General features: G+C 40.6%; 2 protein-coding genes across 2 annotated transcripts in view; both read right to left on the reverse strand.

Moving 5' to 3' along the window:
• HSPA14 (heat shock protein family A (Hsp70) member 14) overlaps positions 1-15,546 on the reverse strand; it is a 43,129-nt gene extending 27,583 nt beyond the window's left edge. The window contains exons 1-9 of the mRNA XM_041766646.1: positions 15,390-15,546; positions 14,156-14,236; positions 14,001-14,083; positions 5,761-5,809; positions 5,531-5,636; positions 4,649-4,739; positions 3,453-3,557; positions 2,219-2,380; positions 385-540 (exon numbers count right to left, since the gene is read on the reverse strand). Of these exons, the coding sequence (XP_041622580.1) occupies positions 385-540; positions 2,219-2,380; positions 3,453-3,557; positions 4,649-4,739; positions 5,531-5,636; positions 5,761-5,809; positions 14,001-14,083; positions 14,156-14,236; positions 15,390-15,446 (890 nt within the window). The 5' untranslated portion in view covers positions 15,447-15,546. The remainder of the gene's footprint in view (positions 1-384; positions 541-2,218; positions 2,381-3,452; positions 3,558-4,648; positions 4,740-5,530; positions 5,637-5,760; positions 5,810-14,000; positions 14,084-14,155; positions 14,237-15,389) is intronic.
• LOC121497259 (zinc finger and SCAN domain-containing protein 20) lies at positions 7,357-14,210 on the reverse strand. Its single transcript, XM_041766647.1, has 4 exons — positions 14,156-14,210; positions 14,001-14,083; positions 11,222-11,949; positions 7,357-10,708 (listed from the first exon to the last, which is right to left on the reverse strand). Exons 3-4 carry the CDS (start codon positions 11,781-11,783, stop codon positions 10,185-10,187), a joined length of 1,086 nt encoding a protein of 361 aa, XP_041622581.1. The 5' UTR covers positions 11,784-11,949; positions 14,001-14,083; positions 14,156-14,210; the 3' UTR covers positions 7,357-10,184.
• Positions 15,547-15,713: the final 167 nt, after the last annotated feature.

Here is a 15,713-nt window from a genome sequence, read left to right on the forward strand (position 1 = left end):
ACTAACTCTGTAAAAGAGAGTTTCATGGGGAATTTTCATTCCAAGGAAGGAATTTTTATGTGTTGCAGTTCAGCTGTCCCCTCCCACTTTGTTGTAAACATAGCAAAAACAAAGGTCTCAGAGGTTTAGAAGTGAACTGTTTTTGTGAAGTTTTTCTTTTTGTGTGTGTGATTCTCTTACTTTGTTACTATACCAGTTCTTATGTTTTATTAACATGTCACAAACATCTCTGATGATTTAGTGCTGCAATTTAGTGCAAGCTCTCCTTTTATTGACGGCTAATAAGTCTCAAAAGAACAAACAAAAAGCCCTAAGTGAGAAAATTATACCTAAAAATATAAATGTATTTGGAATTTTTCAAAGTTTTTTGAACTTCAGTTTTACCTGGACACATTGCAGTCAAAATCTTGACCTTCATATAATGAATCAAGGAAACAATTGGCACTTCCCAAGGTTGACAAAGAATGCTTTGCAATGTCAGCACTGTTCATCAACTTCATCATGGCTCGGGCGTTCCCTCTCACGTCATGTTTGAAGGCTCTAAATCAAAAATATCTTTGGAGTTTAAAAATTACTAGGCCATGTAGAATTTATAAAACTCAAATCTGGATAATGCCTATTAGAATAATAACAAGCTCATAAATTCTTATTAATATTAGATTTTAGTAACTGGCTTCAAACCCTCCAAAAAAAATTTTTTTTTAAAGATTTTATTTATTTATTCATGAGAAAGAGAGAGAGAGAGGCAGAGACACAGGCAGAGGGAGATGCAGGCTCCACGCAGGGAGCCTGACGTGGGACTCGATCCAGGGTCTCCAGGATCAGGCCCTGGGCTGAAGGTGGCGCTAAACCGCTGAGCCACCAGGATTGCCCTCCCTCCAAAATTTCTGAGGAAATTCTTTGCAATTAAAAGAAGGGTCTCCTGGGGCGCCTGGTGGCTCAGTCCATTAAGCATTGGACCCTGATTTTAGCTCAGGTCATGATCTCAGGGCGATGGGATTGAGCTTTGTCAGGCCTTGGCTCAGTGGGGAGTCTGCTGGAGATTGCCCTTCCTCTTCCTCTGCAGCTCCCTCCTGCTCATGTGTGCGAGCTCTCTCTCAAATAAATAAATAAATCTTTAAAAAAGGAAAGGAAAGGTCTCCTCAAGAAAAGTGAATAACAAGTATTCTTGATACTTAGAATTGCTAAATTCTGTGTGACCATAATAACAGACTGTCCTTTGAAGAAAGCAAAGGACATCTTTGACATCTTTTTTGCAGATGTGACAAAAAGAGGGTGAAGGAGATCTGTTTAACCAAGTCAAGTCTCCTATCTCCCCCTTACAGCTACAGCACAATCACTGTTTCATAGTAAAAAATCATTGTCCAGCACTAAAAAAAAAATAAAAGTTCTTTCAAGAAATTTGACACGTATCAAATATATAAAATTCTCATTCTTCTATCTCCAAGACAAGTTAATTGTTAAAATTGCTTGGCTCTGTTTCTAAACATGTCTATTAACTGGAACTGGGAGTCAAATTAACAATGCCCTACCTTGAGCACCTGCATAACAAAAAGCAGCACAGGTCTTCGAAACAAGTGAGAACTTACCTCTTTTTCAAGACTTTTTTACCCAGTAGGTTTAGTCAAGCTGATGAAAATACTGTTTGAGCTCCAATTTTTTTTTTTTTAAGAGCAATGTCCAAAACATAACTTTTATCTATTTGACTTGTGATTTTGAATGGAATAATTGCACCTAGTAACAAAACCGAAATACTCCTTGTGACAGCAGATTAGTAATTAAATAAACATGCCAAAGGCACTAATTCACTAGTATGTGACTATAATATAATGTAATTTTCATCACATCTAAACTTTCAAAAGCCATTTAGAAGGTAGAAAGCCCTCAGAGCCTGTACCTTCCTTTATCTAGACATAACAGCTGCAGCACCTGAGGAATTACGAATTTGAACTTGAGACTCAAGTTCGTGCAGTTCAACATCTGGTGGGCCCTCACAGTATGTGAAAAATCTGAGCACACTGCACTGTGCAACCAAATCTCTGCTTCCCTGAAAGTGCCTAGAAAGGACATTATAACTCCAGACATGAAAACATCCAGGGCACTGTAACTAAAAACAAAAAACACATCCTCCTTTGAAGCAGGGCAATTTAAAATAAGAAAAACAAACAAATCCAAAACTCTGCAAAGAAACTTCAAAGTATATCATCAAAATACTCACCTCTGAAACTCTGAAGCTAGATACTGTGCTAAGGTTTCTGTGAAATGTGTACCTCCGATGTTATCATCAGTGTTTGTTGAAAGAACACGGTATATTCCACTGTTCACTTCCATGACACTGACAGATAAGGATGTTCCTCCAAGTTTAAATACCAAAATATTGCTTAAAATAAAGATAACATGAATAAGTTAAGAGAGAACCACAATATTTTAAAAGTAGGCTGGACATTAGAAATAACTTACTTAAACCCCTAATGATAATAAGGAAACTGAAAATCTGACACAAGTCAAATTAGCTGTCCATGGTCATCACCTGGACATTCTAGTGCTGAATAAGCCTAGAACCACACCTTCTGATTCAAAGTCAAAATTTGTTTTTACTTAGTTGTACCAGTAAAACTGGATTCTTCTGAGTAACAGAATTCAAAACACAAACTTTTCTAATTCTAGTATAATTGACATATAGTGCAAGACACTAGCCTTTCCAAGTAGAGATTTGTGATTATAGTGAATTGTAAGAAAATTAAGTATAGAAATTCTTTGTGCTAATATTATCCAAGTAACCACTACAATAACATGTTCTATAAAAATCAACCATATGCAAAACTAGAAGCTAATTTCTGATATTCTACATTTATCTAGTTTACCTAAAACTGATTTCCTACTGATTCATACATATTAGTTTCTTTGACTGTGAAATATGAATGAAGTGAAACAATTAGGGAAAATTAACACATCTGAATTAATCTTCCTAAAGGTGCCTATGTCAGCTCTTGTAAGACAGGTTTTCACAACTAAATTAGGAGTAGGTCTTACTATTTCATTATGAAAAGACATCTTAAATCCTATGCTGCATTTTCCCATCTCCTGCCAAGAGAAAAATGTATATAAAAGTACTCACTATTTCTAAACATGTTTAATGACTGAAATCGGTAGAATTAACAGTGCCCTAGCTTGAGCTAGAATCTGGCTGGGCTTGTAAATTTCAAATCTTCCTTCAATAAAGAAAGATAACATAAGTAATAAGAGAAGAGCAGGAAAGCTGAATGTTCCCTCTTGTTATGTCCTTTTTCTGCTCTCCTAGGACATCTTTCTCACCTATCTGAAGAACTTCAGGTGAGAGTTTCAGCTTTTCATTCATAAAGGCTTTATATAACAATTCATATTGATATAAGTGCTGTAATCTAAAATGTTTTCTGCACTGAAAAACTTAAAGCTGCAAATATGGTTTTTACCTTTTTCCAGTGGGGTAGTCTTGTCCAATTCCATAAGCCAGAAGAGCTGCAGATGGTTCGTGGATTAACCGCAAAACATTAAACCCAGCAGCTCTGGCTGCTTCCCTGTGGACGATTTGCTTTCAATGAATTTAATATCACAACATGCTCAAGTATTTTCTTGACAAAGAAAATAACGTGTGCATATACTGAGTACAGAAAAGGAAAGCTCGCAAGACTGCCTGTGTTTATAAACTTTAGAAAGAGATTAAAACAAATTTATAATACGTTTTGGAACTTTCCAGTTTCTATAACTTAGGGTCAGAGTTCTTAGCATCCTATAAGTAAATAAGCAATTATCTGTCCCAGAAGCAACTCAGACGCTTGCTAAATAAAGTCCCATATGAAACTCTATCCTTAAGGCAAAAATATGCATGCTTGCCACTTACATTTGCATAATGACACATAAAAACTAAACCCAATTTTTGGCTTAGATGTGAAGATCTAAGGTGGAAAAAGTCATTGCAAATATTTTCTAAATTGTATTATTTTTATATAATTCCTACATAAACCTTGATTGCATGGAACGAAGGCAAAGCAATTTATAAACATCAACCTAACTTGGTATTAAAAACATTTCCTGGGCAGCCCGGGTGGCTCAGCGGTTTAGCGCCGCCTTCAGCCAGGGGTCTGATCCTGAAAACCTGGGATCGAGTCCCATTGTCGGAGCCTCTGTGTCTCTCATGAATAAATAAATAAAAATCTTAAAAAAATAAAAACATTTCCTTTTTTAAAAAAATTTTTTATTTATTCATGAGAGAGAGAGAGAGAGAGAGAGAGAGAGGCAGAGACATAGGCAGAGAGAGAAGCAGGCTCCATGCAGGGAGCCCAACGTGGGACTCGATCCTAGGTCTTCAGGATCAGGCCCTGGGCTGAAGGTGGCACTAAACCTCTGAGCCACCCAGGGATCCCCCAACATTTCCAATCAAAATAGCTAACAATCACATCTAATTGTATGTTCTCTTGGTACTTCATAAAAGACAGGAAATATTAATAATTACTATACTTTTTATCATACTAATTACATATATAAATACATACATCTGTTTACAAATACAATTTTAAGGCCTAGGGTATTTTCAAATACAATTTTACCTTTTACTACATTGTAATATTATGAAAACTATATTTCCTTTAAGCAAATAAGATAAACTTACCCAAGAGCATTTTTTTGCTTTTCTCCAAAATCAAATGGAACAGTAATAACTACATCATTTGCATCTGAGCCCAATACAGAATGTGCTGTTTCTGTATATGAGAAAACATACAAATAAATTCCAATGACAAAAAAAAGTCATGATACTTTGCAGCTTTTTTTTTTTATTTTTTAAGTGGCTTATTAATTTGTGCCAATGATCTTCTCATTGTAAAGACTTTCCTATTCACCTGATTCCCCACCCACCCCACTCATTTGCTTCTCTGGATCTCTTAAAATGTGCAGAACTTTTTGTGGTTTTGGGTTTGTGGTCATGGGAACCAGGTACTTTCCAAAAAGCCTGGTTCTCAGGCTTCAAAAATTTCAACCACCTCCCAAATTAGACTGATTCTATTAAGAATGAGCTTCTAAAGCATCAGTGTGAAGACAAGCAGCATGTTAGTTCAACACATTAAAAGGCTACCCACAAATTCCTAATTCCAGAACTGAAGTAAGCCTGATAAATAATCTACTCCAGAATTTCCCAAGTTGCTCCACAGCACACCACTCAGCTTGGTGCCTTCATAGGAAGTGGTAATAAGCCAGACTGACTTAAACTGCCTAAATAAGTGTTCAAAGAGCACTTCACCAAGCTTATTCAGCCACTTCAGCTTAAGAAGGTGTGAAAATGCTAACCTGGCCCAACCCATTAATGTTACTTCTAAGGAAACCAAAGACAGGGAAGGTAGTCAATTAACCAAGGTCACAGGGCCAGGTAGTGGCACAGTCAGGTCTAGCACTAGGTCACCTGCATCTGCTCAATCACCCCACTTCTCTCCAAATCAAGAAACACCCCTAACTTTTTCTTAAGGTCAACTTTTAAAAGATCTCTTTGGCTCAATACCTTTCATCTTACTAAAGATCAGTCTGGCAACATCTTCTGGATTAACAAACTTTGTTTCTTCACCAGTATCCACTTCGTATCTTAACTTTCCATTTTTTTCAATGACCTGTAAAGGAAATTACGTGTTAAATAAGGAATAATTTTAATAAAAACACAAAGTTTCAAAATAATATAATAAGTTATAACCTTGGTAATTACTTTGTGTAAAAGAATAATAGAACCATACTCACTAAACATTTACTCTCCGTGATGTATTTCTGAGCCTGGGGATCATCAGAGCTGTCCATAAAGATAAAGACAGTCAAATATTAAAATAAGTATTGTTGATCCATAATATTTAAAGATTATGTATTTCAATACTACTAAACAAATATCAAAATACAAAATTAGTAAGTTGCTTAAAATTAAAAAATCATGATATAGACAATAGATTAAATGGATACAATATTTACAATGGTTATAGTAATTCTATTAGAGTATTAACCTTCACATTTGAAAATAAATAGTTCTTATTTGTTCTGATCTTATTATGAACAGATGCTATACAACTGAGGGTAATTTTCCATAATATCAATAACTTTATGTCATATACTCTTTCATCTATGATTTTGAAGACCCAATCACTGAGATGAAAAAGATAAAATCTATACTGTCCTATACAAAGTGGGCATTAAATGTGTATAGCAATGAAAAAATTACAATAGGTGTTATGTTGCTCAAAATACCAATTTATGCAGACTACAAAATGTTCTCACATGTATTACTTCACTTGATCTTCACAACTCTTAAGTGGGGTTAACTTGGCAGGTATTATTTTAGAGATAATAGGTTCATAGAGAGTCAACGACTTATAAGCTAATAAGGGGCTGAATCAGGATCCAATCTTCTCAGGCAGGCTCATGGTGTTTACACTTTACCAGCTGCTCCCATTAAGAAGGTAAATGACTTAAGTACTTCTGCCCCTTTGAGCAGTGACAGGAGTCTTTGATCCTTGGCTTAACTTCATCTAGAAATTAATGTTAAGCCCTTTCACTTAACCCTTCTTCCAACGGGGCTATAGCTGTTCTATTCAGAGACTAGTTTTAAGAGGAGTTGGAAAGTAATAGTGACTACCTGCTGCAGAGTTATTGAACATCTGAGGACTCTAACCCATGTAAGAGGAAGACAAAGGGGTTTGAGATGGACTAATACAGCTCAGAAATCTCTCAGAACACTTGCAGATTCGTCATACTTCCTTCTCTATTACCCAAAAACTGATAGAGAGGGAAATAGGTAAGGAGCTTGCCCAAAGTCACATGGTTAATTCATGGCAGAACGGATTGAAATCCAGATCTTTAATAGAAAGTTTAGTATTCTTGTCACCAAGCCTACACTTTCTCCCGTTTTAAAAATCCAGTATTTTAGACTATATCCTGGACAAATTATTTTCAGAGTAAGAAAAAAAAGATGAAGTATGTCCATACTAATTTTTTTGCACCAATAGGATTCCAGCGTGACACTTACCAGTTTTTGTCAGAACAGAATTTTAGTCAACCAGGACAATTTACCTTGTTCTCTGCAAACTATCTGTAAGCTATCTAAGACAATTTCCAAGGAAAGCCTTTATTATGGAATTTAAAGAACTTTTAGAAATGGGAAATTACTTCTCCATTGCCCTGCAAAAAGGGCCCTACTCTTGTGAGGACAGGAAGCACACAAAGCTCTAAGGGCCATATACACGCAAGACCCTGGAGATTTGCTAGTAAAGAAACAGAAAGCAGAGAGTGGAGGTGACGACAAATGGTCATGGATATCACCAGAAAGTAGCGGAATGACCCACAAGCACATACAAGTAAAAACTTTATTTGTCCATACCAGGATTTAATCACTTAACAGAAACACAAAGGATGGTGGGAAGTTGGCATACGCAGCACCTCATTTACATCATCATCTTCAGGAGGCAGAGTGTTAATCCCACCACTGTATCACCTCTACAAGCAATGCCACTTTCTGTTCCTCATCCTTCCTTAAATGTCTCTTGCACCGTCAGCAGGCTGTCGGACCTGGCACACATCAGCACTAACTTGCCACAGGGTCTTCTTCCCCGTTACTGTCATAAAACAGTGCCTTCCACATCTGAAAGCATTTTTATTTTTACATTCCTCTGTTCATTTGGCCCTCACAACACTCCTGTGAGGTAGGTAGGAGTTATTCGTTTCTCCCTCTGTAGGTGAGGAACCTGAGTCACAGAATGGTAAAATGACCTGCCAAAGGATGGGCAGGTAGGAATGGCTGGGCCTAGGGCTTAGGCAGGATTTTAGGACATGTTCTCATTCATATGACCCCCTCCTAATCTTTTGCCTCTTTTTCTGTTTATCTCATGAAGAACTTTCCCTTTAATTTTATTCTCACATTAAGGTTATTTCACCCAAAAGATATTCACAACCCTACCCCCAAGTTTAACTCCACTTTTGTTCTTTAGCACTTCTCTTATCGCAAATTAATCCCTGCATATTTACTTTGCTATCATTAAGAGATTAATATAGTACGGGCCTACTCTCCTTCAAGTATTTCCCTGTTTTTCCAGAAAGTCTACATATCTACGTTAGTGTTATCCAGTCGTAACTGACACACATCCCTCCACATAAAGGCCTAAAACAACTGAGAAAAATGCACGCACGCACACACACAGACATATATATCCATTTCACTGTCTTAATATATGGTTCTTTAAAGCAAGGAACGTATGTATGGTGTGGTGCTTATTTAAGCTGAGTATATTGATAAATATTAATACCACAGGATGCTTCCTTAAAATACAATTGTTACCAGGATTTCAAACGTACAACATGTGGCTATGAACTGAAGACACTGCAATTAAAATTTCACTTTGTCCTTTATAACACTTATAGAATTTTTTTTAGAACTGGAAGGTACTAGAAAAGCCATCTAGTACAAACCTCTCATTTTAAAGAAACTGAGGCACAAGAAGGGCACATCATCTGCCCCATGTAACAAATTGTGACAGGGTTATTAGAACCCAGTTCTGAGTCCAGTGTGTTCTATCACACCAGCTGCCTTCTACATTCATCATCTGTTCATCAGAGCGGCTTGCTTGCTTGCCATCCATTCATGGTTCCAGGTGCATTCCCACTGTTGTTCTATTTCTCTATCTATCTGTATTGCCAGCTTTTAGGTAAGCACCCAAGCCTACAAAATATAAACAAAACCTCTTCAAACATGCCTGCATTTGTCTTTGTTTTAGCCTGTAGACTGGAGGAAAAGCCTTTTAAATTCCAAGGCTCCTATCTGTATTTCCTGAAAGTACTAAGTAAATTACTTAAAAGCTTTACTTAATTTAATAATGGCCAGTAATGGCATTCCTTCTAAAGTAAGTTGGAAGTATAGCTCAACACCTTCCTATCTCCTAAAGGAAGTGTGTGTGTTCTGGGCAGGGAGAGAGGTGTGTTTGTTGAGGGCTTTGTGCTTAAAAGGAGTTATCTATTGCAGGCAGTCTTTATCCGCATCATCCTCAATTGTTGCCAAAGCTGTCCTCTTCCACCATATGCCATTAACAAGGTGAACTTTTGTCTACATCATATGAAAAAAAAATGACTTTGGAAAGTTCCCTAGAAGGAAAGTTTCCTAGGATTCACTTTCTGTAACATACTAGACAGAAAAAAGGCTAGGGAAAAAGAATGAAATTAGCTAGAAGAAATTGGAAAACAGATTCTAAATTGTTTCCACATGTTGTTCAAATGACAACCTAAAGATATGTAATTATGGACACAGAGGGACCCAAATGATATGGAATGCAAAGAATTTACTTACATTTAATATTTTATAGAACAGCCAATACCTCATTATATTGAAGATTATCAATATGAATCATAACACACAACTGTGGCTCCCTGTCCGTTCTGAATTATACCCTTATAGTGATAAGTCATTAAGAACTAGTAAAATGGGAGGGCATGATGGTTTGATCATTGAGTGCTTACCAGTAGGTATGTCACAGACACAGCAGTGAAAATATGAGATAAAGGTACAAATACATGTATCTATATTAGTCTAATAAGTTATAGAGAAATTTTAAAAAATGAAGATCTTACAAGAAGCAGTCAAGTTAAACTAGTAAAGATTCAAGCAATGAGGTCATGGTATACACCATAATGCTGTATCTTGTCAACTAATGTGCCTCACCCGAGCCTTACCTCGGCCAAGGTCATATGTATCAATAACTTACATGTATATAAGTGTGTAGTGCTTTTAGACTTTTAAACCCTTTCACATCTATTAGCCATTTGATCCTCACAACAACCCTGTGAGGTAGGCAGGTCAGGAGTTATTACCTAGCCCCCATTTTACAGATGAGGAAACTGGTGTAGAGGTAAACTAAACTGCCTCACATCAGTAGCAAAGCCACAGCTGACCAGCTCTCTGGCCTTGGCTCCATCTGTTTTCTATGAGACCACTCCTCATATATCCAAGAGGTCTTTCGATTAGAGAAGCTTGGGAAAAGCAACTAGCACAGATCTTCCTGCTACTCTGCATATTAAATGGTTCATCCACTCTTTTTTTCCAAAGGACCTGTGGAAGGAGCCAGGGGACCAAAAGGCAGGTGTTGGAACTGGGCTTCCCCAGTTTAGGAAATAGACTCTTCTGTAACGAGTTCCTAACTTTTGGTATTTGAAATTAATCTTTGAAGCAATTTTTCAAGCCCTAGCTGAAAAGCACCGGTGGCCTCTTCCACTGCTGTTGCCAAGCGTCTGACTGCGATCACAGCATCCCTGCGGAGCTCGTTGGCAGTGTCTTGCTGAGCACTGGCCTCCTCACCAATAGCAATCAGCCTGTCCAATTTTTCTTCCTCACGCTTTGAAAGTTCTCGTGCCAACCTCCTGTTTTCTGCCAACTCAGCCGCAATAGTCCTGGCCACTGACCGCCTTCTTCGCCTTGCCCACCTTGGAGGGGGCTCACTGGTCAAGGGCCTATCCCCACCAGAAACAAAAGGAACTCTGGAGGAAGAGGCCGGAGGCCGCTGTGTGGAGGCCACCCCAGGAGTGTTTCGGCTGGTACTGGCGCAGGGACTGGGCTCACCGGACACACCCAGTCTGGTCATGGGGCTGCTCTGACAGGGAGCAACTGCACCTCTGAAAAGGTGGTGGGAACTGCTGTAGCTGGGGGTCCCTTGAGAGCACCCTGAAAAACAAAGCAACAATGTTGCAAAGAGGACATTCCTGCTAAGGGAATGCTTGGAGCCAGCAGCGGAGCTGAGAGACAATTATAAAACTCTGGTAGTTTCTGAAAATGCCTCTTTCCACAAGGGTCTGGGAAGATTTCAATTCCTTGATCTGGACACTTTGGCCTACCGTCTTACCTCCAAAACCTCCCCTCTGCCTTCCCTGAACCCCTTTACAGGTAGCCAGACAACCCAATCTCTGGTCACAAATTTCTAAGTACCCACTATAAATAATGCCAAATCGTTTGGTTCTAAAGAATACTTCTTCCATGTTGAAAAAGCTCCAATATCTTATATACCTAGAATCATTGCTTTTGAAAACCTGGAGCCCTTTATCTTACCAGAAGGCTTAAAAAACACAGGGCATGGGGCAGAAATAGAGACAATGCTGAAGAGAACACCATCCAAACATATACTGCTGTTTAGAACCAAGTGACTCTGGCACCCCAATCCTTCACATGCTTGGGAGTTACCTGCACCCGAGGATTCATCCCAGGAGTCCTCAAGGTCACTGGTTTCTCGCATCTGGTCACTGATTCTCAGTTGACAATCCTCATCTGATTCCTTAACTGTTTTCAAGATAGGCTGATGGTCTGCTGCCTGAGTCCTTTTTGCTCTGAGAATGCTGGCTCCCTCTTCCCCTGGGGTGTCAGAGGCCACTAAGTTCTGATCACAGTGCTTGGCCCAAGCAGTATCCTCCATTAAGTTGTCTGGGTCAGTCACTATCTGATTTCGGAGAAGCTGATCCAACGTATCATAAAATGGACAGTGTGGTGGCTCACCCATACTTGTGGCATGGGCAACATACGCCTTTAAATATAATGCCTTCAGAACTTTAAACTTGGAGCGGCACTGACGTTCGGTGCGGCGGAAGCCTTCCTGCTGCATTCGCTTAGACACAGCCTGATAGACATCTGCATTGTGATGCACAGTCTGGAGGCGCTGGATATACTCTGCCTCGCCTAGTATGGAGAGAAGAGTTCGTGTCTCCTGTCTGGACCACCGGATGCCCGCACTGCTATTGGAACTGGCCATAGTGGACTGGGAAGGAAGGCTAGCTGCAGGAAGGTCCTGGGCAGCAAGGTCAAGTCTGAAGGTGTGGGGAAGCTCTGTGTGCTCTCAATGTACTTCCAGGAGCCAGCCGATTCTTCCCTCTCAGGGCTAATTGTTGAGAAGCCAGGTCCAAGGACCGCATTTCTGGCTGGAAGGCCACAGGGGAATGAGAGTTACAGGGAGGGTGTAAGGATAACTGTGGCAGCAAGTTAAATGGTGCTACCTGTAAGTAGGGTGCAAACAGGCTGGATGCCAAGACTAAAAGAGCCCAACTGTGAGTTCGCCTGGGATAGGTACTGGACCAAAGGCTGAGACGGGCCTTACTGGCTTGGTAAAAGGGGACCGGCTCCTCCACAAAAGAGAGGGTGCTTCTAAGGCCGAGACTGGATACAACTGTATATCCGTAAAAATCACATTGTCTTTTAAGTAGACTGAGGGAGGAATATCTGGACTGTGAGGCAGCTCACTTTAGAGAAGTGCTAGCAGGACCATGGTTGAACAGCAAGTCTGAAGGGCGCTCATACTTTGCCAGCCTTGGCCTAAGTAGCATGCTTTGGCTACATATTACCATCTGTCACCATTGCACTTTGTTAAAAGATAACTTTTAGAGTCAGAAAAGCAAACTTAAATTGTTCCTGATAATACAAAGATTTTACATAATGTGGCAGAAGACAATTGTATCATTACTCCAATCATCTGCCCTAAAGTAGTAACATAAAACAGGGCTACCAGGAGATAGATCTATGGAAATATGCTGCATTTTGATTGTACCAACATCAGTATCCTCGTTGTGATACTATAGTTTTGCAAGATGTTACCAACGAGAGAAAGTGGTAAATCTAGTAATATATTGGATCTTTTTGTATTTCTTATAACGGTATGCAAGTCTACAATGATTTCAAAATAAAAAGTTTAATTGCAAAAAATCCTCTATTGCTGGCTGCTTAGAGTGAGTACAGCTTCAAAGCCCATTTAGAGCTCCCTGCTTTTTTAGGGTTTTATAACTTGCAAATTTTTGACACCAGCTAATTTATTTTCAATATGCTCAATACTCAGTTTTATCAACACATAAATGGATAGAGGAGTATATTTATCATCAGAAAAATTTAAATTCTCTCCACAGTATTATTGTTTTTGACTTAATACATAAATACCCTAAGAAAAAAATAAATATCAAGTTCAATTTAACTAAATACAGATAAAGGATAATAAAAAATATCTATATATATAAAAGAAATAAATATTACATTTAACCCATAACTCCCAAATCCTAAGATCAACACGGGACATTTATACTTAAATTCTCAACCGAACAAAGAAGAAAGGAAAAAACCTGGGGCTAAGGGTTAGAAGTCCTGACCTGCAGTCCTTTCTAGTTCACTCCCCACACCCCTCCGCAAGTGAGCAATAGCATAACTTCTGTGCCTTGATTTTCTCCTCTACAAATGGGGAGGAATAAAACCTGCCCTACCAATCTTCTAGGGATTTGAGAGGATTAAATAATAGATGTGAAAGCACTTTGAAAATTTAAAAACACTGTAGCAAGTATTACTACTGCAGTGAAAATGAAAACCTCTAATTATTATGGTAATCTATAATTTGAGGAGACAGAAGTCTGGAGAAGGAAGCCTCTTTAATCTTTTAATTAAAGTTACAACACATGATTAACCTGATTCTTAAGATGTTAATTAAGCTGTTTCTCTAATGATTAAATTTGTAAGCCAACTGGAAAAGTTAGTTCCCAGAAAGTGTCACAAAAGGACCTGAGGAAGAGAATCAGTAGCTTCTATACAAACTATGACCAATTGTTACATATTTTGCAAAATTCAACAGTGCAGAAAATCATCAAATTCCCACAAAAATCTTTTAAGTTCCCCCAGTAATGTAAAAAGGTAAAAAGTCCAAATTACTATTTCTAAGTGAAACATATTATCAAACTACAGAAATGTTGGCATTTATCAATAAAAAGAGACCTCTCGGCAAAAGACAAATTCCTGAATGAATCCCATCCTCAAAAAGATACAACACTAATTATTAAATGAAAGAGCTTACTGGGATAATCTCTGAAATGACTTAATCATAGAAAGCAACAACAACAACAAAAAACCACACTGGTGTTTCTAGTTTCATTTCACATTATGCTTAGAATGCATAAACATTCTTAATTTCCATATGTAAAAGTATTATTTTATTCCATACCTTCTGCCAAGGATCTGCTTTACTTTCATTACTGTATTTGAAATATTTCTTATTCTACTTTGTTTTGCTGCCAATCCAACAACCTGAAAAAGAGTACCATATTACAATGATGTAATCTTACTTATTTTAAAGTACAAAAATAAGGGGAATAGTACCTCTTCATTTTCTGTGTAAGCAACAACAGCTGGAGTAACTCTGTCACCTGCATCATTTGCAACCACATCAGCCCGGCCATCCTGGAAAAAAAAAGCACAAGGATATTAGGTCTTTTGAAACACACACACACACACACACACACACAGAGTCTCATCAGGCATATGTGGGCCAGTGTTATCTTGCCACATCTGTAGAAAGAAAACTGATGTTATCAATATTTTAAACTTGTGGATTTAATTGCCATTATTAATTTCCTGGATTTTACATAAGATCAACATTCCATAAAGAACTGCCTCAGTTTTTCAATCTGCTCTGCGTAGTCAATCATTGGGACAAACATAATGACCTCCTTGTATACAATAAGATGCCTTATTACATCACCCTTCCTAGTTTTCTTCCTTGCCTGACAAACATTATCTTTCTTCCTTTTCCTACGTATGATTAAGAAGCACTAAATCCCTTTGGTTTTTCCAAGTCACTTGACATTGGATTCAAGACTAACATCAGGGGAGCTCATTATTATTGTTCCTTCCGCCTCCCCACTGATGGGAGGAAGGCTACAATTTTCGTTAAGCTCTCTCGTTCGAGAAAGGTCAAGCCAGTAAAGCACGCACCACCAACTGGCGGGATTAACAACCCCAGGTCCAGACCTCCACCACGCAGTCCTTTCCTGACATTCGAAAAACCTCCGGTCTGGGACGTTCAGGCCCACCTCCGGGCCTCCAGGGGCCCTGTCGTCCCCGGGCCCGCCTCCCCTCCCGGCGTCCGCGAGGTCCTCGGGACCCCCGCGGCCTCCCGCGGCGCTGCCGTCCCCGGGCCCGTCCCTCTGGCGGCCTCCCGCGGCCCCGACGCCCCCGGGGCTGCCCGACTCGGAGCCCCAGTGCCCACGACGGCCCCGAGATCCCTCCGGGCCTGCAGAGGCCCTGGCGTCCCCGGGCCCGGCCCCCTCCCCCGCAGGCTCCCGCAGGCTCCCGCAGGCTCCCCGCAGGCTCCCCGCGGCCCGGACGTGCGCGGACGTTCCCGGATCCCGGGCCCCGGCGCCGCCACGACCCTTTCCGCAGGGGCTGCGGGGGACCAGGCCGGGTCCGCCCGCCCTCCGCCTCCAAACTTCCCCGCGCGACCTTCCTAGGCCGGCGACACGCTGTTCGCAGCCCCGTAGACCGGAGGACTCGGCCCCGCGGCCGGAGAACGGGGTGGCCGGCAGCCCAGACCCCAGCTCCCCCGGTACCTCACCTTATAGACGGCCACACAGGCTGAGGTGCAGCCAAGGTGAACCCCGATGGCCGCCATGAGGCGGCAGAGAAGGCGGCAGCAGTAGCGAGGGGTCCCCCTGTGGCACCAGCTTCGGGCCTCGGAGCAGCCCCATCAGGCACCGCGGAAACTTCACGTTCCCGCCCGCCCACTGCGTCCGCTCCATCCGCCGCGGCCTCCCGCGCCGCCACCAATCAGCGCGAAGGTTTCGCCTTTCCTCCCGGACTGTCGGCGAATAGCTTCACTGGGTCCTCCCACCCCCGCCCTGCCGGGGCCGCAGCGCGTGTGCGGCGGTGCGCACGCGCC

Source organism: Vulpes lagopus, chromosome 8 (genome assembly GCF_018345385.1).
Source record: "Vulpes lagopus strain Blue_001 chromosome 8, ASM1834538v1, whole genome shotgun sequence".
Lineage (NCBI taxonomy): Eukaryota > Metazoa > Chordata > Mammalia > Carnivora > Canidae > Vulpes > Vulpes lagopus.